At 42.5% G+C, this 25295-nt stretch overlaps 1 protein-coding gene across 1 annotated transcript in view; it reads right to left on the bottom strand.

The window, feature by feature from the left end:
• LOC310996625 (vacuole membrane protein 1-like) overlaps positions 1 to 25295 on the bottom strand; it is a 67167-nt gene that overhangs the window by 40669 nt on the left and 1203 nt on the right. Inside the window, exons 2-7 of the mRNA XM_083986055.1 lie at positions 24545 to 24644; positions 24303 to 24441; positions 20943 to 21033; positions 19663 to 19773; positions 5108 to 5350; positions 253 to 384 (exon numbers count right to left, since the gene is read on the bottom strand). Of these exons, the coding sequence (XP_083842181.1) occupies positions 253 to 384; positions 5108 to 5350; positions 19663 to 19773; positions 20943 to 21033; positions 24303 to 24441; positions 24545 to 24623 (795 nt within the window). The 5' untranslated portion in view covers positions 24624 to 24644. The remainder of the gene's footprint in view (positions 1 to 252; positions 385 to 5107; positions 5351 to 19662; positions 19774 to 20942; positions 21034 to 24302; positions 24442 to 24544; positions 24645 to 25295) is intronic.

Below are 25295 nucleotides of genomic sequence, written 5' to 3'. Positions count from 1 at the left end.
GTCGTCCGTCTGCCGTCTGCCCAATTTCACGTGAATGCAGCATGAAAAATACGACTGAGTTGCTTGCGATATACAACCGCAATGCTAGATGGGAGTAATTCCTACACAATGTACCTTTAAAGCTCAATAAATTTAGTTTTGGGAGGGTTGAAGTGGGGGCAGATGGAGGGGAAAGTGAGAGGGGTTTGATGACAGAGGGTGGTGAGGATGAAGAGTGAGTTGATGATGATGATGGGGGGAGCAGTGTGTCACCTGTGCTGACTCGGTCTGGTCCAGCATTTCCTCAAACTTCTGGTAGTCCTCGTCGTCAGGGTCGGCGCCGGAGAGCCGTGCAGCCCGGGCCATGAAGTAAGGAGGAAGCTCTCCTATGGCAGTGCCTGCACCCTACACACACAGAGAGACACACACAATCACACACACACACACACACGATCACACAGACACACACAGAACAATAAACATTTGTCAATACAGGAGCCAATTTCTATAAAACTCTTCATACAGCTGCATTACAACCCAAGAATCTTAGGCAAACAGTTGACTTAACCTCCAAAACCGGCTCAAACCACCAACACACTTCTTACATGTCTCAAAATAGGCTCGGTCAACCAGAATAATCTCACTCACAAAGCACACACTGTGTCTGGAGGAAAAAAAGAAAAAGAATAGCCATGGGGTGCAACATAAATAAATAATTTGTAAACTTACTAATAGTAATTTTTCACAGAAACAACTGCTTGATTCAGCTTTGTTTGACATGGTCATTTAATTGTATTGTAAATGTTCTGCTAAGATTTTCTATATTCTAATTTTTTGTATTTTACAATGGGTACTACAGAAAAAAACATGAAACAAAAATAAAACAAAACAAAACAAATCATTATTATTGTTTCTAATATTCCTTGAGCTTCTTTGTACACAGGCTTCACTAATAAATCTGAATGCGGTACAGTGCAGTTTCTTTATTTGTATTAACTTTGCTTTATCTTATAACTTTATTATATTGTATTTAGCTGCTGTGTGTCGAGTAGGTTGGTTGGTTGGTTGTAAAAAATTCTGTATTTGTCGTAATATCAGGCTAATTATCATGACAAGCCTGTTACTGTGGTGTCTGGGGGGTTAATGGGGCGAAATATCAATATCCACTACCCAAAGCAGCTTGCACTGCTTGATGTCTGGAATTGTGTGATCTGCGTGCTTAATGGGAATAAAACGGAAAGGATTTACGAGGACGAAAATCCCTCAGATTATTAAACGATCATGGACACATAAAACACAGGCCTGGGGAAGGTGAAAAACCAGATGCCACCTCTAAACAGCATATCAACACGCTGCACTGCTAACTGCTCTGTGCTAATCTACTTTTTTTGGACATATGGAATCCAGTGTTTCTGGAAAATTTCAGAAGTGCTAACAAGCTCTGGGGGGGCGAGGGGGGGGCAAACTTAAGGAACCGAGATATCGATATCTAAGAGCCAAAAGGAGCTTGTGATGATTATAAAGCGCTGGAGCCTGTGTGATTGAGGGGGGGCTTAACAGGAAAAAAGCGGAAGTGATTTGAGGGAAATAAATCCTCAGCACTTGGGTCGGTTCACCAAGTTCATTCTGCCAAAACATGAGGACGGAGAGGGAGTGTGGTGGAGGTGGAGGGGGGAAAGGGGGGAGAGAGGGGGTGAGGGCTACAGACTTAATTAACACAATGAAAACAGCCGCCAAGAAATTCAGTGTTTTTGGAGTTGCTCACAGCTCATTACTTTAATGTTTCCAGGCACATGGGGAGAGCAGGGGTGTGAGGGGCATGAGAGAAGATGCTGAGGATATACGTAGTCAGTGTAAGTTACATTTACAAATGGCATTTGCCCCCGACACATCCTGGCTGCAATGCACAGACAGCAAAGAAAAGAAAAAAAAGAAAAAAAACACAAAAACGTAAGCAAGCACTGAAATTTAGCGGTCTAGGTGGAACACACACAAAATCATAGCTTCAATCTCGCTCTCAGAAGAACATAACTGACTAATCACAGCCACATTACTTGCATGTAGCTGGATGGCTGAGCCAGAAGATGATTAGTGGGTAGTTAGCAACCATGGCAGCGACAACAAGCCCAAACAATCACTCTCAGGAGGCGGTGCTATCCCAAAAAACCTGGCAGGCTGCATCTTTAATCTGAACACCCTCTTCTCTTGTTAACACTGCAGTCTTTGATGAAATCTGCCAGTTTTTTCTCATAATGGAGACGTGCCTTAATCTCCCTGGCAGCTGCTCCATTCAATAGCTCTGCTGCCTCTGTTTGTGAGTCTGCTTGTGTGCCTGTATGTGTGTTGTGTTGTGTGTATGTGTGTGTGTATTTGTGTTGGGGGCAGTGAAATGCGTCCACCTGCACAGTGGTGGTGTTTGAAGTGCAGCACTTCAGGCAGCGGCGGCAGTGGACAGAGAGGTTTTCAAGAGGAAATAGAAAAACACAAAAAGAAAGGAGGAGAGAGAAAGGAGGCAGGAGGAGACAGGAGGAGGAGGAGGAGAAGTGCTCGTGGTGCTGGGGGACGTCATGTGTCATCACCAGTGGGAGGCTGGCAGAGGGAGGTGGGGAGGTGGGGGGGTGGGTGGGGGGGCAACGCTGGCAGGGGTGCTTTGAAACGGTGGGTGCTGCTGCAACAGGTGTCTCCAACTGTAGAGCTGACAAGCTTCGGCCGAGGCCATGCCAGGCTGGGGTTACAGGGCTGTAGTGGTGAGTGGGTGGTGGTGTTGAGTCCGAGGGGATTAGATGGCGTGCACACACACACACACACACACACACACACACACACACACACACACACACACACACACACACACACACACACGCAAACACAGAGTCGTATGTCACACTTTGGTAAAATGAGCATGATGCTGCTGGTTGTGGTTGTGGGGCTGCAGGTCGGTTCAGAGGAAATTTGACTCCAGGAAATCAAATATACGTTTTTTTTACACACACATACAGATATAAAACATATTTTAGCTTTTGGATTAAATTTCAGAATGCACCTAAAATGCACTATAACCTTTACAGGTGAACTTAATTTAACCTTCTCTAAACTTTTGAATGCATATGTTCAATGTTTCAGTACTTATTGAATAACTTGCTGTTCTCTAACAAGGTGATTGACCACAAACATCACAAGCAGCGTCCGATTTTGTGGTTCAGTCGTCATTGACATCATGAGACCAAGTCAACACTTTGATCAAATTGATCAAGTTATTGAGACATTGAGATTTTTGTTGTGCTATAGCCACCACTGTTAGCTTTTGTTTGAGATAAAGAAATGACCATTGCATCATTCTACTTAAAAGGCTTTCATGATACAGTAGAATATCACTGTAGCAGGAACTTTTTATAGGGATATTCTTGTCAAATTTATTGTCCGTAACTTTTACGAGTAGTGTACGTATATAAGTTTCACCTCATATCATAATCATGTCTGTCTTGATATAAAGACACCCTCATGTTTTCTGCATTAAGTTATATTTAGAGGACGGTGACCAAATTCAATCACTGAACTGTATTTTTGCACAAGAATAATCATCCAATAAGTCAAAATTGTAACATTTATTTATTACATAGATGTGATGTGTGAGTTTGTATGTACTGTATGTGCATGTTCCCAGTTTTGTATTTGCACGTGAGTATTGTGTTTATGTGTGTACTGAATGCACCGTGTGCGTAGTTAATGTTTTACAAACAATAAGGAAGCATGAAGTCCAATAACAGTAGAGAGCAGGTTGTGGGAAGCCTGCGTTGTTGGTTCCTGTAAAGTTCCCTGGTAATGAAGAAGTAGCTGAGGATCTGTGTGTGTGTCCCCCCCCCCCCCCTCCCTCGTCGCTTCGGCACCTTCCACATTACAGAGAACAGGGAAACAGATAACAAAGACTGATAAAAGTCACATTGTGTTTCAGTGACTGACTTCTCTTTTTTCGCTCTCTTCAGCAGTTATGCTCATGCACGGGCACCGATATTACCGGTACTCTTTTTCTTTTTCTGTGCCATGTGACTGTGTGTGAGAGAGAGAGACTGTGGCACAAAAGTGGTTTCATGGTAACTGATGTGTGTGAGTCATTGATAAACTCAGCATTACTAGACTCTCTGAAAGCTATTCCTTGTCTAATTCAAAGCTTTTAATAGAAACTACGACTTTATTAAGCTCAACACTTTACTTTTATACACTGTAGCTCTAAGTGGTAAAAATATTTATGTTCTGGTAGTGAAAAAAAAAAAAAGATCGCAGGTCAAAAATATTTCATCTTTCTCAGCAGCCACAAGGCTGGTTAGAAGTGTGAAACCACTGACACTGCACAGGGGAAATTCATGGTAAGAAGCGGGGGATTTCCGCGCAGATGATTAATCAATGAATACATTTTCACCGAGTGTGAATTCAAATGTGCAGTTCCTCCACCTTTAAAGGTTTGAGCTTTACTTTAACTGGTGGCGGTACTAAAAAAAAAAATTTACAAGACAGTGATCGATAGCCACCTGTGACACCGACTTTTAAAATGAATGTGCAGGAACCACACGGTCTTTCGCATAGTCAGAGGTAGAGTGTTAAATACTGTATATCTTTGTGTTAAACTGACAGAGAGAGCACGGGTATTGTCAAGTTTTCACCTTTTTATACTGTACGCTGGCTGCCACACCATAAATTATATTTTTTACTAAGAAAAAATATCATAGTTGGATTTGCGCACCTAATTTGGAGTCCTTGGCATGTACAGTTTGACCCTGCCCTTGGAAAACCAGGTCTCTAAAAGCCTTCAATTTTGGTAATTTTCATGTTTCTACCACCCTCTGTCTAATGACACCTTTCAAAACCCACTGGATAAATTCAAAAATGCATGGTGTTTTTCTTAGCTCCTGAGAAACTGGCGTTTGAGAGATATGAGGGTTTCACCTGACAGCAACAATATTTCAGAGCACACATTTTGAATACTGGTCAAAGCTGTGGCCTGTGTCCAAGGTCGTGGCAAACTGTGACCAAAAAGTGAGCTTTGAAAAATGTTTAGAGAAGCTTAACTCTCTGCAGATCCTGCAATCGCCTGTTAGCTCTTCCGGTTTCACAGTGTGTAACAGACACTCACCCACATACAAGCTTCCAGGCGGACTTTGGAGATGATGGTCCAGAGGGAGATGCTTCCCTGGAGGGTTTCTGACCCCGCCCCCACGGCCTCAACGCCCACCTGCTCAGCATTGGAGCCCAGTCCTGGTGGTGGAGCTGCTTCGTGCTGCTGGGGACAGACTATTTGGTCTGGATAGGGAGGCTCGGGGAAATCCACTGAGCCACATTCATATGCTGCCAGGGTCACAGATGCTATGTGTGGTCCCTGGGAAAAAAGAAAAAACAGATAGAGAGACAAAGCAAGAGAGAAAGACAGAGAAAAAGGAAGATAAAAAGAAAAAGCGAGAGGAGTGAAAAAGTGGAGTGGGAGTGAGTCCACCTGTTGGAAGTAGTTTTGAGTCAGAGGAAGAACCCCTTTTTTATTAGCATGGGGACAAAGTGGGAGCAATGAGTCAAGTACTGAATGATAACAAAAGGACAGTTTTACTGTATGTGGGCCAGTATGGAGACAAAGTCTTTTGTTGCTGCAACAACAGTGGAACTCCTCCTCTTTTTTTTTTCACTATACATTTGCAGTCGTGACAAGTGAAGGGGCCCCAGGTGCTGGGGCACCGAAACCACCGCATGCACGCACACTCAGATCTGTACACTTTACTTTATAAATGAACAACAGAAATGGTGAGAAATGGTTAAAATATGTAGTGTTGCATTAAAACAGAGGTTTAAAAGCCAGATTCTTCCCACTACTCTCAGGTGACAAGCACATTAAAGGAATAGTTCACCAAAAAACGTCCATAAAACTACACAAAAACCTTGTAATATTCCTCCACACTGCTCGTCCACTACAATCCAAGTGTCCTGAAGGGATATAGTCCAGAGTTTACTCGAACCAACGTCATTTAGGACATTTTTACAGTCCAAACAGCCCTGTATTGAATTTGCCTGGTGCACGCTCTCACGTTCAGGCAACGCACACACACACACACACACACACACACACACACACACACACACACACACACACACACACACACAACAATCAAGTGTAGCAGTTTCCCACAGTCGCATCTGTGTGTGTCCACAGCAGAGCTATGCAATAATAATGAAGAAAAGAGCAGTGGGATCTAAATTCAGACAGAATTTATTAATGTTTGACTGTTCCTGCTGTATGAAGGAGACATTAGCATACTTGAGGACCCGGGTTTCTTTGAGGGGCTGGTCTGGTTTACATTTCTGGCTCTTTGTTTATTTACTCGCTGTGAGAAAACAGAATTAAAGGGAGGAAGAGAGGAGCAGGTTGGAGTTCTGCTATGCGTTGAAATGAGCTGCCAGCTTCTCACTCATGATTTTTGCAAACTCTGAAACAAGTCATCCCAATATCCACGACGACTCATAAGGCCACACACCGCAATTACACTCAATTACGCAGAAACACCCAAATGAACATATCAAGAGGGGAGATCTCCATTTCAACACACACACTGTTTTTTTCACCGGCTTTCGTCCGCTTTGAGCTAACTGGAGTAGTTTCATGTCATGTCCAACACCGGGAGGGTTTTAATAGCTGACGTCCTGATGTTAGCTTACAGTAGCTACCGCCATTAGCTTAGCTGCTGTTAGCTGCCCCTGTCAGCTGCAGCCACTGATGCTTTCTAGACACTGTGATTCCCCCAAACTGAATAAATACCACACATAGCAACACAAAACACACACACACAGAAATAGTAATGTTTCTTCAATAATTTCAGATTTGTCTAAAAAGTGATAGTGGCGTGAAAAACATGATATATAGCTAAACTCTCGTTCGTTACTATTGATCTCATTCAAATTACGTACTGGTTTTCTACCCGGAAGTAGGCTAGTTGTAAACAACAAGGCGATTCGTTCTATTACCTTAAACATAACATTTAAGTTTCCATTGTTCCCCAGCAATACAACTTATCATTAAAAGGCTTGAGCTCATTTAACGCACCTGTTTTGAAGGGTGATTTCTGATGACACACCTGCTCACAGTAATTTAATTTCCTATTTAGGTCAAAGGCAGCAAAGGTTGAAACGTGAGCGCTGAACCGCTGACCAAGAGCAGGGTACAAAACGTACAACGATTCCTGTGAAACCCCTCTCATTGTTGTCAGAGAGGAACAAGGAAACTAAGCACAAATGTGCCGTTGGTCATTTTAGTCTGGCTCATTATGACAGTAGAATTGATAACATCGTCTGAGAGCACATTGTTTGATTAAGTCTTATATTGAACAGGATCCAGTCAGGAAGAAAAGGTCATGTAACTTTGCATTTCCTCCTGAAGAATGCATGATACACACACACTGAACAATAATAACGCAGATGGCTCTGAAAATGACACTATTAAAACAAGTCAACAAAAACTGTGTGTGATCTCTGTAAATAAAGGCAGGTCTCCTGAGTGGGCTGTGTGTAACTGTGTGTACACTCTTGCGTATGTTTGTGTAGGAAGGGTGCTCCCAGTGACGCACAGGGGCAGTTTGGCATTACGCAATGTAGCGCCAAAGCAATCTGGCAAACCTGGGGTGGGGCTGAAACTTCCGGAGCCGTATGGGACAAGGCAGAACACGACAGGACGGGACGGGACGTGGGAGGGCAGGACAGTGGCGTGTGAGGCAAGAGGAAACGGCCGTGCCTCCTCCAAGTGCACACGCCCTTTAGAGATGACACAGATCTGTTTCTGTACACTCTCGTAAAAGGAAAGCGCAGTGACATTCACATTAATAATAATAATAATAATCATTAAAAAAAAACACCCACAGGACTCACAAAGAATACATCTGATGCTACACTTGTTTTTTTCTTACGAAGGGAAAAAGACAAATAGGAAAATCTTTATAGTGACCCAGAGCGAAAAAAGTCAAGCAACTCCCATGCAGCGCTGACCCAGTCAGACTGGATACTCCCCGGCCTCATATCCTCCCCACTGACTCTCCAGTGAGATCACACTGCCCTGAAATCCACAGAGACACAAACAGACGCTTCATGCGCATAGACAGTCTCTCTTCAAGCAGAACGTCTGTGTGGCCAAAAAGACGGGGCTATATTCCTCTTCCTTGCTCACACTTTCCAACCCTATCTCAGGTAATGTGTGTTTACCAAACACACACAGACAGCGTGCCAACAGAGCGTTGCGTGACTCGGAGTACCTGCTCTCTCTCCCTCTCCCCCTCTCCCCCTTCTTTTTTCTCTCTCTTAATGCTGTGTCACTGCTTCTCAACTTACACAAAGGCCCAGGCCTCTCATGTCGGCCAGGTGACTCACCATTCATCAGCAGCCCGGCCCACAATATCCAGGTAGCTGCATTCAGTCTCATTTTGTTACTGATTTTGTTACCCACAGGGACAAACATCCACACAAACACTTCATCTCCAAGGAGAGACATATTTGAGACAATTGATGAACAGAAAAAAGAGGAAAAAAAAAGTATTAACATGCAGCGGAGGAAGTACTTTGTCTCTCTGGGAGAGCATTGTTCTCCTTATACACTGTTTACTATAAACACAGTGGTGGTGAGGTTTATGTGTGTGCACTGAAACTGTGTCTACTTTGAGATCTGTCTAATACTTAAATACATGTCGGCGCTAACACTGAGTCACTCTCTCTGACCCCATGGGAGCTACAATGGAGGCAGCATTGTTGGCATTCCTGTGGCGACCTGCACAAACCGACACTCGGCCTCTAAAAACGAGTGGGATCCCCACTCCTGGGTACGAGCACATCCACTCACACACACAGGATCCGGTAATTAAGTGTGTACTGTATGTGTGTGTGTGTGGTGTGTGTCCATGTGTGTTGACAGTATATTATCATCATCATCACCACTACGGAGTACATGGTGACAACCAAAGTAAAAAACCCTGAGTGAAATATTCAAAGGAATGGTCCATAAAATTTAACTTAGACACACTGACATCAAAGGACTGTTTTTGCTTTTTTTTTATTTTGGGTGTTTTTTTATATTCTTAAAATCAGCTTTAATTACCTATACTCCATTTCAATCCTGTCTGGAGCTGTTGTAAAGTAGATCAATCGCTAAATTGGCTCAGTGTGAAAATTGTCTCATGTGGATGTGCATGTTAACACCAACATCCTGTATATATATATATATATATGATGGATAAATACTGGTGAATAAGAATAGAAAGAAGAATAGAAACTTTATGGTCATTGTGTCAAATAAAACGAGGTTGGAGATGCTGCTCCTAGTGGTGCATAAACACAATGCATATATAAATAGAATTAATTCATAATAATAATTTTAAAAAACATAGGATAAATACTGGTGAATAATGAGTTGTATTATCAAGGACCACCTCTGATTTTTAATCCCAGCTCAACGGGACTTGAGCCCTCTGTCGAATGTTTGACCACTCTGGGCACTTTTAGAGCTATTTCTTTATGAACATGCCGCAATTCTGTTGGCGTCGTGCACAAGCATGTGCACAAGCAAGCATACGGGAAACAAGATACACATTCCTACCGCTGGTTTCATGCTTTTCTGCAATTGTGCCATTCTTCTCTTCTAATTTCTGTTTGTTTACAAGAAAGCTCCACACAGCACTAAACACACTCGAGTTAGCCCCAGCAGTTCTCTCAAATACAGAATACCAACAATGATAGAGCCATTTTTTTTTAAACTCCTGAAGAAACCATAAAAATGCCCACAAAGACAGATGTGGGGGGGTTAGTTGGCTAATTCCTGGAGGTTGCAATGAATGGCCCCTTCAAAAGCCTGAACGTTTGACAAGACATGATGAAGGTGAACGGACTTTTGACTTATAGTAAACTGTTCCTCAACCACGATCCTGAACAAGTGAACAAGGGGGGGATCGGCTACGAAACATGTCAGTTGCTGAAGCACATGAACGGAAAGGAGCTTCCTCTCAGTGGCGAAGCAAGAACAAAGTGTGCGTCAGCGTGCCCACTGAAGGAGGATGTGAAAGCTGCAGCAAGGCCAAGAGCTGCTGCTGTGTGTGTGAGGAGGCAGTGACACACACACTGTCAGCCATCCTCTCTGCTTCACATGGATCATCCAACCACCATTCCTATAATGTTCCTGAAACGTTTTACACCTGACATACTTTCTCCTTTGTGCGACCTTCATGCGTCACAGTGGCTGTGTTGTAACTCTTCAGACGTACTGTACGCACGCACACACTCAGAGAGCATAATGTAAGTGTGTAGGCTTAATGAAGTGAGTTGTAAAAACTTGTTCAAGGAGTGGCTTTTACATTTTAAATTATAAGGCAGTGAGTAGTGGTCCATTCTGTACAAACTTATGCAATGGTGTAAACGCACTCATGACGGAAATTCATTTCATAACGTTACATGATCATGTATCAGCACATTACTATGAGGAAGCAGTAGCACATGACAATCAGATTCTAATGGTTAAATCAAAAGTGATGGAAATTTGAAAGGGGAAATTATCCAGTCTCTGGTTTCTCTTATTAAAGGGATAGTTCAACATTTTGGCAAATTGGCCCATTGCCATAATCCCTATAGTCATAGCAGTAGGTTTGTTACCTTTAATCGTTGGTGCAAGGCTCATGGGATTTCTTGGTTTCCCTCATCAAACTCATAAAATACACAATCCAACGGACAAGTTGTGACCTGCACATACACCACGCTATGAGATAATAACAGAACGTTACCAGACAGAGTTGTTTTAGAGGTAAATTCATGCAAAGCCGCTGATGCGCGTTGCCTTCAGGGACAGTTTTTTAGCAAGCAGTCTCTGAATTTACCTTTAAAACAACTCTGTCTGGTAACGTTCTGTTATTATCTCATAGCGTGGTGAATGTGCAGGTCACAACTTGTCCACAGAAGCGTTAAGTAGTTATTGGATAGTGTATTTGATGAGTTTGATGAGGGAAACCAAGAAATCCCATTAGCCTCCGTAGCGTAGCTCTGAGCAGCTCGCGGCTCTGCTCCGCCGTTCTAAAAACAGCTTGCACCGACAATTAAAGGTATCGAACCTACTGCTATGACTATAGCGATTATGGCAATGGGACAATTTGCCAAAATGTTGAACTATCCCTTTAAATGTGCAGACCCAAGCAGATGCACCTCATAATGGTGGCAGCCACCACCAGTCATGGCGTGGAGTGGACGCATCTTGTTGGTTTATGGCAGCAAATATTGTTGCTTCCAAATCCCCAAACCAGACATTAATGGGTGACCATAAATTGACCAGTTCTCAGTGACCACGACCACAGGACGGTCCAGTCATTAACAGGTCGCTGTGGTTGTCAAGGGCCATTTAAGCACATTAGACACGGTCCGGCTAGCATAACCTGTTAACCACTTCTTACAGTGGGAGACTGCTGGAGGCAAAACAGGACAAACATTAGAGGTTATTTCGTTATGAAGAAGAAGAAGCCCCGGTCGGGATCTCTGAGGGAGGCAAGAGAAGGCTGGACGGAGGCCAGTGATGGAGCACAGACAGAGGGGCGGGGGTGTGCAGAAGTGGGTGGTAAGCACACTCAACACAGACACACACACACACACACACACACACACACAGAGGGAGATGGTGGAGGTTAGAGGGGCTGGTCCCAGTGATTTATCCATGTGGTTGCACCATATGAACATATGTTCAGGAGCCTCTCCCAGACTCGCAGACAGACACACTCACCCTGACCCCCCACTGAGCGATGGATCATACACTGGAAAGATAACACCTTCATTTCGAGCCAAATGACTTGATGCATGCTTTGATGTACAAAAAATCAGGACATTCAATAGAATGAAAGAGAAACAACCTCACATTGTGTACATTGTAAAAGTTAAACTGCAGGTAAATATACTGAGCTAATTTTCAATGTGTTTTTTTTCACAAAATATCATTATTGAATGACATTATTCAGTGACAAACCAAAAAACATATGCTTTCTATTATTTTTTCTTGCCACGTCAGTTTTTTTAGTTACTACAGTTTGACTGATCAAAAATATATGTTTAAATATGTAAGTTACAAATAACATTTTGCTGTTTGTACCTCTAAAAACACAAAAAATGCAAGGAAACCAGTTCTGTGCTTAATCTACAGTAACATAATATTAACTAGTGACTATAAAACATCCCACTCACACAATATGTGTACTATTATCTGTCTGTGTGCCGTGAGACTGCACTACACGACACACAGACAATGAGACACCAGAGTACAAACCATCCCTAATGTCTACTCATTTGCATCAAATCAGTGCATCAAATAGATTGCTATCATGTACTGTAAATAGATTCAAATGAGAAACCTTTGTTTACTTTAATTTAGCTCTATAATATAATTTGTAATCATTACATCAGAGTGTATTGGTAGAAAATGTATTCCTAACTATTTAATTAATTCAAAATGAATTTTAGTAAATAATACAAGTTTAGTGTTTTCAAGTGAAAATGTTAAATTCCCTGGTAGTATCGTTGCAGTCTATAAGAATATCTTTGGTGCTGAAGGAAATTACTTGAGAGACAAAGAGAGCGGTCACCTTAAACTTTGTGATGGACATTTCTGGGGGACAAAGGGAAAATAGAAATTATGTGAAGATCAGGATCTGAAAATGTCCAAAATACAAATTCCAATTTCTTTTTCATACTTATTTATATTTCTTCTATTTCTATCCTCAAATATTAGAAAAGTAAAGTGATCACTGTATACACCATGTGATAATGTTTTCTAGCAAAAATGTATGAATTTCTCAATACAAAAGTTTTTTTTACTCTTTGAACCATGAATCTCTGCATCAGTTCCACACAACAAACTTCCCAGTTTAATTCCAATTTTATATTCTGAGGTTTGCTCATATATCATCGAGAGCCTGATTTATGTATTTTATACCGAAAAAAAACAATGTTTTATGCTGTTAACAGTGTTTTTGGATTCATGGAGTGATACAAAAAAAGACATATCCAAAATCCACTCTTTGTAAAACTATCACTATACAATTTTTGATCCTGAGTTCATCCAGTGTTTGGTTTCTGTCCTGGAAATGTATGCAAATTGGCGAATATTTAATTGGCTTCATTTGCATATTTATATATAGCATTCCCGAAAACTTCAATTCCAAAAAAAGAAAAAAAAGGAAAAATGTTTTAATGCAAGTATTCATGGTTTAATTTGCCTATGGTGGTTTTCTTTAAAAGCACTGGGTGACCTTTAATAAAGAATTTCATAACAAAACTAACGCTTCATTAAATCTAAACACCTGCAGTCTGCCAGCACCGCTCTGGTTTGGGCTGGTCAGGTTTGGCTTGTTCTGGCAGGGTCGTTGGTGCCGTTCCAGTCTGGCGACACACACACACACACACACACTCAACTCACTTTGGTGCAGGATTTGCTTCCTGCAGGCTCTCCATGTGTGTGTGTGAGTGTGTGTGTTTGAGAGAGAGAGAGAGAGTGTGTGTGTCTTTCTGAGCGAATGGTTATTGTACTTGGTATTAACAGGACTCCTGGGGCCTCCAAGACACAGACAGACGCATGCCTTGGATGGCTGAGGTGTGACAGTTAAGATTGAGAAGCTATTAGAAACACACACGCACAGACACACACACACGCACACACACACACACACACAAAGCTCCCATTTACACAGCTCTCTGGTATTCATCTTTGAAGGAGTTTGGTGAAGATGAATAAGTCACAAGACATTTGGGCAGATCCATGTCTCCAACCTTATGAGGAAGAAAATGAATTACTTAAAAATCATGAATGAAACCAATTGTGCTGCTAGATTTTCTTTTTTTTTTTTTTTTGCCAAAGGAAGCGAAAAGCACTTTTGTTGTATTTCACATTTAAACCCAAACTTTGACAACTCTCCTCGTGTTCAGCTATACAGCTCCATAACTTAACAGTATAAAATTGTCAAACAACGTATAGTAGCTTTATGGTATATGTAAGTAATACTGTCTGTTCAGCAGTGACAGGATCAAATCCAAGCGATAAAGTTCTGACACACTATCTAGATGTAGTTAAAAATTAATGGCTTCAAATTGAATTTAAGAGGTGTTGAAGTTAAAGCGAGAGATCTGTTACTGCCAGCCAGTGGTGAGTCAAGGGGTAGCTTTTCAAAGTACGACTGAACTTGATCCCGATGTGTCACTCATGTTCCGGCTAACATGTATGCAAGGTATCATTTTCTTCTCGCTGGAGCAGAGGGACGATGATACCCTGTCGAGTCATGTTTGACGCAGAGAGAGCAGCATGCAGGCAAGGCAACATCAAAAAAGTTATGAATCAGTATCAAGGCATCGGATTCAGCACTTTTCTGAGGAGTCAACGGACGCTGAGCTTTGTGAGAACACGAGAACAAAACAAAAACAAAAACAAAACAAAACAAAACAGCAAAAAACAAAAACAAAACATGCATAGTGGAAAAATTTAGGTCAGCAGGGACGTGTGAGTCACCATTTAAACAAAGCAAGTTTCTGTGGACGTGAATGTGAAGGTGTCTGATTGTTTGCTTCTGGGATTGTCACTGTAAAACCCCACACAACGTCCGGCCAGCTGAGTGTGGGGTGGGGGGTAACACACACACAGACACACACACACACACACACACAGTTGCTCAATACCAATGCCATGCTGTGACCAAATTTCCCCTCACCTACATGTTCTTGTCAAACTGTGAACGTGTGAGCAGACTGCACTTAACTGTACAACGGCTGAGTGGTAAAACTTTACGGACCTGAGCAACAGCATGTGTGTGTGTGTTTATGTGTGTGTTGGTGTGTGTGTGTGTGTGTGTGTGTGTGTGTGTGTGTGTGTGTGTGTGTGTGTGTGTGTGTTGGTGTGTGTGTGTGTGTGTGTGTGTGAGAGAGCTGTGACAGCAACAGCAGTGCCGGGACAGTGTGTGGAAGCAGCCACACTCTCAGACCTGCTCAGCAATAGTTGGTGCTAATTAAAGCTGTGCTCCTGGTAATTGCCAACAGCCAAAACTTAATTTTAGGGGGTTTGCTGGGGAAAATCTGTATATTCAACACAAACCTCCGCTGCAACCTATAATTTAGCCATCCTAAAAGAAACTGAATATAGAAAACTACAGAATGTTCCTTTATTTAGATGAGCCACTGGTTTACTTTTTGAAAGACAAGGGACTGTAAATCATGAGTCATAAACACACTTGGATCCCATGGGATTGGTATTGTTTTTCCCCCTGTTGACATTTATGCTCCCAGAAAGACGCACCATGTTGTACACCTCTCACTCAGCTCAAAGCCAGGAGAGAGAGAGAGAGAAAAAAAAAGACTAACCTAGTTGCTATTATGTAAACAGCAACGTGCGCTGCTTCAATTATAATGACTTTAATTCTTTGTTGCTGTTGATTTAACGTTGAGCACAACAATTTTCATGCTGCCCATAATGACTTAATGGCAACAGCCATTACTGAAAGTAATTTAATGGTGGATGACTCAGATGAGCTCTCCTCTAAAATATTTACAGCATTCCCAAGCTTTCAAGAGTCACACTCGTTACTAACCCCTTCTCAGTTAAAAGAGGGATTTGTGGAGGGCAGCGACACTAGTTGTCACTGGAAAAAACAAACGCTCAAAAACTTAAGTGGGGGATAAAAGCTGCTCCCGCTTCATAATTGTGATCATCCCCAGTCATTATGGCGGATACATGCGCAGGTGCAGGACTCGACTCTCAGCATGCTCACGTGTGCATGTGTGTACTGATCCTCGCCTCCACAGCCTCTGCTGAAATGAGATCCCTCCAAGTGTTCCTGCGTGATTTTATTGTTTTCATGGTTCGTATTGTAAGCACCCACCCACTACCTCCTCCCTCAGAGCAGCTGGATAAAATACACTTGATGGTGTGCCAAGAAGTGTGCTTTTTTTTTTTTTTTTTCCTTCTCTACGCCTGAGTTGCAGGGTTTTATCTTTCTCCATTCATCAGTCCTGCCCATGTACAATGATCTCCCGCAGTCTCAGCAGGATGCAAACATAAGAGAGGAGACACAGGGCAGCAATTGCCCATGTCAAGGAACAGGAAAGCTGCCACTTCTTTTCCGCTTTCATTAACTCGAGTGATGTGCACATTTACAACGCGTATAACTGGCTTTGCATCCCCCCCTTCTGGTGACTCTGCAGTACTCTCATAACACAATGTTTATTGCGTCCCACCAACAGGGGTGGAGATGTGTGTGCTGCTGTTAATGTGCGGTGTGGTCGTTCATTTCTAGCAAAACACCTATTAGTAGTAAAACATGGTCATATCAGTTTCATTGAGGTTAAACAGAAACCTTGTCTGAAAGTGTCAACGCCACACGACCACTACGCTCCACTCTACTACAACTGTCGGAAATGAAACGATACGCCTCAATCGAGGAGTTAAATCCTTTGAAGCAGTTTGAAATAGGACAGACACATGATGATGACAGCTGGGAAGGTAGAGGAATCACATGACATCACAGTCACATGTTATGTCATGTGAAAATAGCACCACAGACTACTGTAGGACCTTCATAAGTTACAGCCAGGACCTGTTCACATTCACGTCTTTCTTCAAAGTGGTGGGAATTACCAAAGAACTGCTGACGTAATGTATTTGATGTGAATTAACAATGTAACATCTTGCGGTGTCTGTTCAATTTGGCTTGTCTTTTCTGACTGTAGAAAGACGCTGAAATATTTAGTACAATGTCAAACAGTAGTTATGTAAAGCCATAACTCAGCCGCTGAGCAACTTTTCCCAAGGCTTTCAAGTTCGCTTATTTCCCAGAGCTTCACCGTCAGCCGTGGTCTTTGTGTGAAGAAAAAAAACAATACTGACTGACACATGATAGCAACACAATGATCCAGCACAGCATGTGAAAATATTGCAATACTGTTGTGTTTTCTGGTTTAATCTGCATCATTAGACCGCTGGTACCCTCTACTGACCAATAACGGCCATGACCTGGTTAGTTATAACCATCATACTGGCAATTTATGAATCAGTTACCGCAAACAATTTTTCAAAGTCTGGCTTATCTACTGACAGCAAATCAAAGTAAAAACCACCATACTGCAAATCCAACTATTGACTATCAAATTATTTATTATGATAATTTGCCTTAATTAGTTCCCAGATGCTATAGTGATGTCTACAGCTGCATGCTTTGTCTAACTAGCAGAGCAAAACACAAAGAACACAAACACAAAGAAAATCATAAATCCCCACATTTAAAAAGCTGGAGCATGGCTGTAAGTATTCACTTTTAAGAGACTGGAACCAAGTCTTGCCATTTATGTTTTGAAGAAATGAATGAAATTAGTGATTGATTATCAACTCTGGTTGACTGATCTACTCAGGTTTTCATAATCAGACGATTTGAAGTGGTGAAAATGCATTAAGTCGTTTAACAAAACTGGAAGAGAAGCTGTGCAACTAAAGTTCACTGTAGTGCATCTGTAGTGGTGCACTTGTTTGCCACTTACAGAGAAATTGTGATGGTGTTCTTTGCAAATGTTGACATGTAAACGCCCACTGCAGTATTCATTTCTGGCATATTATGAAGTCTTATGGATGTGAAGAAAAAAAGCAGTGCCAGAGAGGTCAAGCTGCAAGTGTTGGAGTTTTAAGTTTGTGGGGACATCTCAGCAAGTGTTCTGAACTTGTTTGACCCAGTTATAATCACTGACCCAGGCCTAGTTCCTAAAACCAGGACAACATGTCTGCCTGCACTCTCCAGAGTTCACTTACCACAGAAATTCTTTAACTTTTTTACTGTCAGAAAACAGAAATATCTTGTCAGGATGCAGAAATCTACAAAATCACTTAGGAATCTCAATGGCGTCTTTAAACAGTGCTTCTACAGAAAAGAAGATGTATAATTATAATTCTCTGAGGTCAGTTTTGTGCTTCTTACTTGTGGTTTAGGCTACAATTTGAAGAGAGGAAGCAGATACTAGATCAGACAGGAGTTCCTTATATAAACAAATATGGTTAAGACTAATAATTTAGGCCAATATTAGGGCGCCCCGGTAGCCTAATGGTTAAGGCGGATACACATAACCACAACATCCACAGTTTGACTCCTGGCTGGAGATCATTTGTTGCATGGCCCCTCTCTCTTCCCCGATCTCTATTCTCTACTTCTACACTGGCTAATGAAAAACAAAAAACAACTGAGGCTGATATTACACCACACTCTAAACACCCAGTTAAAGACATTCATCATAAAAAGTAATTAATAGTCTGCATTCATTCAACTGTTGACAAGGTAGATTTCCATCAACTGGTGCAGGTTTGTCAGTCTGTACAAACTTGCAATGTTTAAATATTTGTATTCCTGCCTCATGGTTGAAACGTACCTCCATCCTACAAGAAGCCTATTTGATGGGAAACAGAATGCACAAAAAATGTGATTTTATTCAGGAATATACATAAATAGATACATGTATTTCAACATATACACTAAAATATCATCTATCAGTGTATTAAACCTAAAAATATCTGTGCCAGTATCGGCTTTTACCTAACAATATCAGTCAAACTCTATAAAAAATGCAGGACAGCAGCTCCAGCAAGGAGCACCAAGTTCTGTCATGAACCCATTGACACCACAACCTGCAGTAGCAGCCGCTCTCGCTAGATGGCAACATCCTACTCTACTAAACCTCCTAGAAAAGAGAGCTGGGCCAGTGAGGGAGAGTAGAAACTCTCAAATTACATTTTGGAGCACCAGAGTTTGGCTTTTAAAAAACAGCAGAATGGAGGACATGCACTTCAAAGTTTCCAGTTCAGCTCCACTGGGCAAGGGCACACAAGAGTGACAGTGAACTCCCTCGTGACAGATGGACTCGGAGGAGAGAGCAGAGAAGACAAGCAGATGTTTTGAGACCCTGATCTGGTCAGCAGTGAAGACCCAAAACCTCCCCGCACTCCTAACTGAGCAAACACACGGACGATGAGGAGACTTGAAACAGACAGAGACACACAAACAGAGAGAAAGAGGAGGAGAGACTTAAAGTGGGGGGGTGGTGGTGAAAAAGGGGGGACTGTGAGCGATGGAGAGACATAAAAAGGAGAGCGAGTAAGGGGAGGGAGTGTAAGAGAAAGTGAGAGTGAGCTACGCAGTGGGGAGCAGGAGAGCGGGGAGAAAGGAAAGAGAAAGAACTCAGAAAGGGGGAGGGAGAGTGTTTTTATCCTCATGTGCACCCAGTCAGAGGGGTCAGTGAGTGCGATTGTTCCTGGACTGCCTGTCAAAACAGTGTGGCTACCACAGCGTCTATTCATCTCCGCCCCGCTCTGAAATGCACGCACGCACAAACCCATAGGCTGCTGCTGCTGCTGCTAACACACTCACGTATGCATGTGCAAATGCACGAGGAGAACTCCGAAAGCTTTTAATAATGCTCTTATTAAAGCCTTAGCAACAACCCAACAACAGCATCAACACAGCTTTTTTCAGACCTGCGTCACACAGCACCACCACCATCTTCCACTACACACTGTGTTTGAGTTTCAGCTCTGTCATAAACATGCACAGGCAAGTGAATAACTGCAGTGTAAAACCAAAAGTGGGGGGGCAACTTGTTGTGGAGAGACATAGAAAAACGTTGTCTTACCAGGTAAAGGAGGAAGGTGTGCAGGCCAGTGCCAAGACCCACCGAGGAGAGGATGCCCAGGCCAACCCAGTAGGCGCACCACAGCGTCTTCTTCTCCATGTAACACACATACTGCAGGGGCCAGAGAGAGGGACAGTCAACCACATGGCAGAGACACATGCACAGAGTGTGAGGAAAACAAGAAGTGTGTGTGGGGGGGGAGGAGGAGGGGGAGAGAGAGAGAGGGGGGGAGGCAAATAGAGAGAAGAGGAGGGGAGGGACAGAAGCACAGTGAAGAGAAGGTACGAGAGTGAAAGTGTGCAGTACAGAGGGCACTTTAGAGGGTGGGAGAGGGCAAGTGAGTGGTAGAGAAAGAAGGGGGAAAGGAAGCGAGTGAGTGAGAGACCTTCGGAGACAGAGGTTGTTGTTGAGTTTAAAGGACAGAGCCGTAGGGTAGGAGTGTTCAGCACACAGACAGAATAACAGCACCATTATTCTTTTTGGTGGCAGCCAGCTCTTACACAACAAGTAAAATAAGACAAGCCAAGATCTCTCTCTATCACTTTCTCTCTCCCTCTCTCTCTACGGTCCTCTTCCTCCCCGTTCATCCACTGCTATCGCTCCATCTATCACTTCGTTTACACTTCCTCCCTTGAGCCAAGGCAGGTTGTTTTGAGGAGGAAGCGTGGAGTGTGTAGATTACGGGAAGAGGGGAGGGGACTGAGGGGGTGGAGGGGAATGACGAGAGAGAGGGGAGGCTCTGACCGGAGACTCCATTTCCCAGGAAACCTGGCAAAACAAATACAGCACAACCTGCCCCTCTATTTGCTGGCAGAAAGCTGGGAAGTGCAGTGCCAGCCATGGGCGATTTGTAGTTACTGAGAACTGATTACACAACTCCTGAGTGTCTGTGTATAAAATAAAAAAGCTTGTATGGGCCATGGGTTTCAAAGTACTACAGCTCATGACAGGAAAAAGTGTAGGAAAGAAGTGGGGGTTAACTAGATCTATAGCACAGTAAACTCTCACAGCTCTAACAGCTAAATCTGGGCTTTGTGGGAAAGTTATAATTAAGCAGATGTGATGTTAGCAAACTCACACAAGCACACACAAGCTAAATATGATGTCATGTTGTTTGCCAATAAATATGTGGGACAATCACTTGACATTACACAGGACAAGCATGCTCAATTTTGACTTGCCTCTTACAATTTATGTCTATTTCAGTTAGGTTGCTGAATCCTTCACTGCTGTTTGGTATGGTTATTAAAATGCAATGAAAAAAAAATGACAGTTGTCACCTTCTGGTGTGATCCTTCAACACGGTAGGCAATGGAGAGGAGGATAAGCAGGATCAGTAGGCCAAACACTGTCTGTCGTTGCTGCCAGAGTCTGGGATGGAGGAGAAGAAGAGAATGAAGGTGGAAATGAGGGATGTAAAGTGTGGGAGAGCAGAGGGGAACAGAATACAAAGCAGGGAGAAAGACGGTTGAGAAGGTATGAGGGAAGAGTAAAAAATAAAAGATGAGAGAATGAAGAAGAATTAGTGAAAACACAGGATGCAATTTTCATCTCAACTTTGGAGGAGTCTGGTCTTTTAATCTCTATTTTAGGGGAGAGAGAGACATCTGCTGGAAACTAATCAGGCCACAAGGACTTCATCAAGAGCTGCAGTATGTTCTCTATTGGATAACAGAGGTGTGGTGTGGTCATCACACTGCATAAATATGTTACCCTTTACTACATAATGTAGCAACCCGATTTTATGAGTGTATTGAGAAAGGGGCGTGTTATAACACTTCACCACTAATGGTTGAATGTGCGGTTAATTTTTAAAGGATTCATTCATTCATGACAAATTCTGTCTTAACACATATAACATCAACATTTTAAGACTTAACTATCCAGATATCCTGCACTAAAAAGGCTAATAAAAAAACACACATTTTGATATTTGATATTTCCACACTGTAACTGGTAGAAAGTATTATTTTGTTGTTTAGTTTTACATTTTGACATCTATAATTAGATATTTGTGTTTTTAACTCCCAAAAGCCATATCAGTATCACTTTATGTCTTGTTTCTTGTCTCTTTGTATCTCTAGCAAAAACAGACCAACAAGTAACATACTGAAGCCTGCTACTACGGCTGGGTAAAACTCACTCTTAATGCATGGCAGTAGTTAGTGTTAAAATGAGACCAACACATGTCAAATTTGGAATAAAATAAACTTTGGCCATTCATCTCTAATGTCAGTCCCCTATCCCTAGGAGGACTGAACAATTATATATTGGCTATCGTTACGTTGTTTTTAATATATGGTGTCTACTCTGGGTGGACTGTGCTGGGAATATGGCTGATGATGGTGACTGTGCAGTTGTGATGTCACAAAGTTTCAGAAGTCCTAATGGCTCATCTACAGGCACAGTTTTTGAATAAAGACTGTCGTTTGCATTGTTGTGTGGATTGAGCATTTCAGGTTATTTGTACATAGTCCTGCTTTTACATAAAAACAACATACATCTTGGCTTTGACATTAAATTTAGCTGATAACATGTAGCCTAACGTTAGCTTATGAAAAAGATGTAGGCTAACTTTAATGAAGTTTGTCTACTCACCGCCGTTAGACATTTTAGCATTCAGTTGAGTTAGTTTGGTACAAAGCAGTAGACAGTACGTAAATAGTGGACTTTTCCTTAAAATTATAGTTTTAAAATCATACCGTTTCATTGCCTTGTAGCTGGCCTAGCTTAGCTTTACACAATGGCAACGCCAACATGTGTCGCCTAGCAACAAGAAGTTAGCTAGCTCACTAGTATTATGGTTTGACACGGCAGAGACACCGAAAGAGGCCAAATAAAAGAAGACGTCGTTGTCGGACGTAAAGAAGAGCAAGTAGCCGAGCGTGAGACCAGAGAGGAGTCGATCTTGGACTGGATTTTACGGATTTTACTCGTTGACGACAGCACAGTCAAAGGGAAATATGTAAGACCGACGCCATATTGTTGCTCAACTAAGAAATCTAATGTCATTGCTGACCATAGATATTGCTGACGACATAGGGCTTAGCTTGTCAACAAAATGCACATGTAATTGAGTTGTTCTTATAAATAGATGATTAAACTTCACAACTGTAAGGGGACCCCGAGAGCTAACAAACATAAGTAACATAAGTTACCTTCCCCCCGCAGGTGGCTTTAAGCTAACATGTAACACGTGTAACAACCATAGGTAACAACCCTGGTTTAAAGTTTGACCCATTAAATGTCAGCAGCTGGTTTCAGAATGACCGAAAGATTTTTTATTTTTTTTATTTATTTTTTTAAACCTTCCTCATCAATGTATTAACTTACCGGTGAGATAAGCAGATCAACTCCGTGTATGTACAACGAGCGTGACGTAAATTCACGGAAAAAGCCGAGTGACGCACGAACACTAGATTCCAGGGTTCGGGGGCCTAAGGATGACGTAATGTCAACATAAGTAGGAACTCATTTTGACTCCTCTCCCTCTGAACCTTCGGGTGGGCCAACCAACATCCCGCAGCCCCAGGTGTGGCGACTTGGTTGAGTTAATTTAAAGGGACATTTCGCCCTGTTTTACTTAACATTATGGCTGTGGTGGTAGTGGAGCAAATAAAAAATCAAATGCAGAGCCCCAGCAGCACTTAACAGCACATTGCCCTGAGGACTCCCCCCGCCCCCCCTGTACACATGCTATAAATTACAAACCACTCCTGTCAGGATTCAGGATAAACTTCTCTGTGCGCTTGTAGAATAAGCCATAATGTGTTTGCCTGTGTCCCTCTGCAGCATTTACAACACGCGTAAGGAGTGTTGGTGAACAGCAGCCTCCCTCAGTCAGAAACGCTGCTCATGGTGCTTGCGGCTCACCACATCCTCTTGTAATTTAGAAAATAAACACGTTGTCCTCACACACCTCACCACAAAGGCCTCCCGGGGAGTACATTCTGACCTTCTTTAGAGCTTTCTGTGTCAACAAAGATTATTAGGTGAGTAAAAAGACGGTGTGCAATGTGGGGAAGTCATCATCAAAACAAACTCTGACGCAGGCTGGGCTGATGCCATTTCTTTGTCGGTGAAGTAACACAGGTTTGTGACGTAGAAAGACCATTTCAGATTCATCAGCAGTAAGGTGTGAAGCTCATGAGAAAAAAGAAAGTTCCCGTGATGCATCTTCTTTCCTGCGCTCTACATTTGAGTATGCTTCTGACTGAAGACTAAACAAACAAGAGAGAAGGTCCTCTGGGTTGATAGCACTGAGAAGGTCACTTACCGTCTGTTGAGTTTGTGTCTGCGAGGGAGAGAGTGTAAAATACTAGGCTACATGTACTGATGGCTATTTTTTCTCTCAGTCATCATACCTTCCTCTTGCCTGACAAGCAATACTAGCACCTTTATAAATAGACGAAAAACCAACACCACAAAAACACTATTTATCTGCTCCCCGCACTACAGAGGCACCACTACATGATTATACTATTCTTTACATGCTGCTTTTTGGCCTCTATGTTTATAGGGTAGCATGTCTCCAATTACATTACACAACACTAGGGTTTCTCACAGCTTGAACTGAATCACCTCAAGTGCTGCAGTTGTGTTTTTTTGTTTGTTTTTGTTGGTGTTTCCTTTGACCTCACCTTGATATCCACTCTTTAAGAGTAATGAGCAGCTCTAGAGTGAAGTAGTGGAGTGTGAGTAGCGGTTTCTTCCATAACACCAAGTTCTCACGCTCCTCCCTTTCCCTCTGCTTCCTCTCATCCACAGGGACCTCTGGGCCTGGTGTCACACAATGTGAGCATCACACAAGCACACGCACAAATAAACAGACAATTTTTCCACCATTTCCAATGTACTCATATCGTTGGATGTCTGTTTTTACCTGTCAGCTCTCCATTTTGCTGCTCCTTGACACCAGGACACCTCTGAGTTAGTTCACCTTCGCCGCTGCGCTCTGCCATCTTGCTCACCAGGAAGGAGTTCTGCAGAGAGACGACACGGATTCACGGAGTTCAGCATCACGTACGTACGCCATACAGTACACCACTCTCACTCACCAAATGTGATACTAATATGAGCCCAAAACAAGTACAAACTCACATTCAGTGACACACAGCATGCCCAAACATTCTCCAAGCCCCAACGTGCGTATGCACTCCCACACACCTGCTGACCAGTCAATGTTTTCCTGCTGCTGCATCCTGCAGATTACTGGTAACCCAATCAGGTCTGTACATGACCTAATGAGTACTTTAATTAGTATCAATGTTGACACTGGGAGCACGTGCAAGTCTTGTGAGTTTCGCAAAGTCTACCTCCCCTGCTGATCAGGAGACTTACACAGTGGATGAAACAGTGATATGTGTAAATACTATATGAAGAGCACAAGACAGTATTTAGCTCTTTCTACGTTCATTTAACAGAAGCACGTGCATGGACTTTTCATACTACAGAGCCTCAGGTCTCCTAGGAATCTGTCAGTGAGCAGTGAGATGGGGACTCTGACATTGAGGTATGCAGCTCACCATCTGGTGGAATTGTCAAAGTCTCTCTCTTACACACACGCACACACACACACACACACACACACACACACACACACACACACACACACACACACACACACACACACA

Source organism: Trachurus trachurus (genome assembly GCF_905171665.1).
Source record: "Trachurus trachurus genome assembly, chromosome: 14".
NCBI lineage: Eukaryota > Metazoa > Chordata > Actinopteri > Carangiformes > Carangidae > Trachurus > Trachurus trachurus.
The sequence above is the reverse complement of the archived record's forward strand: the minus strand, read 5'-3'. Positions and strand labels throughout refer to the sequence as shown.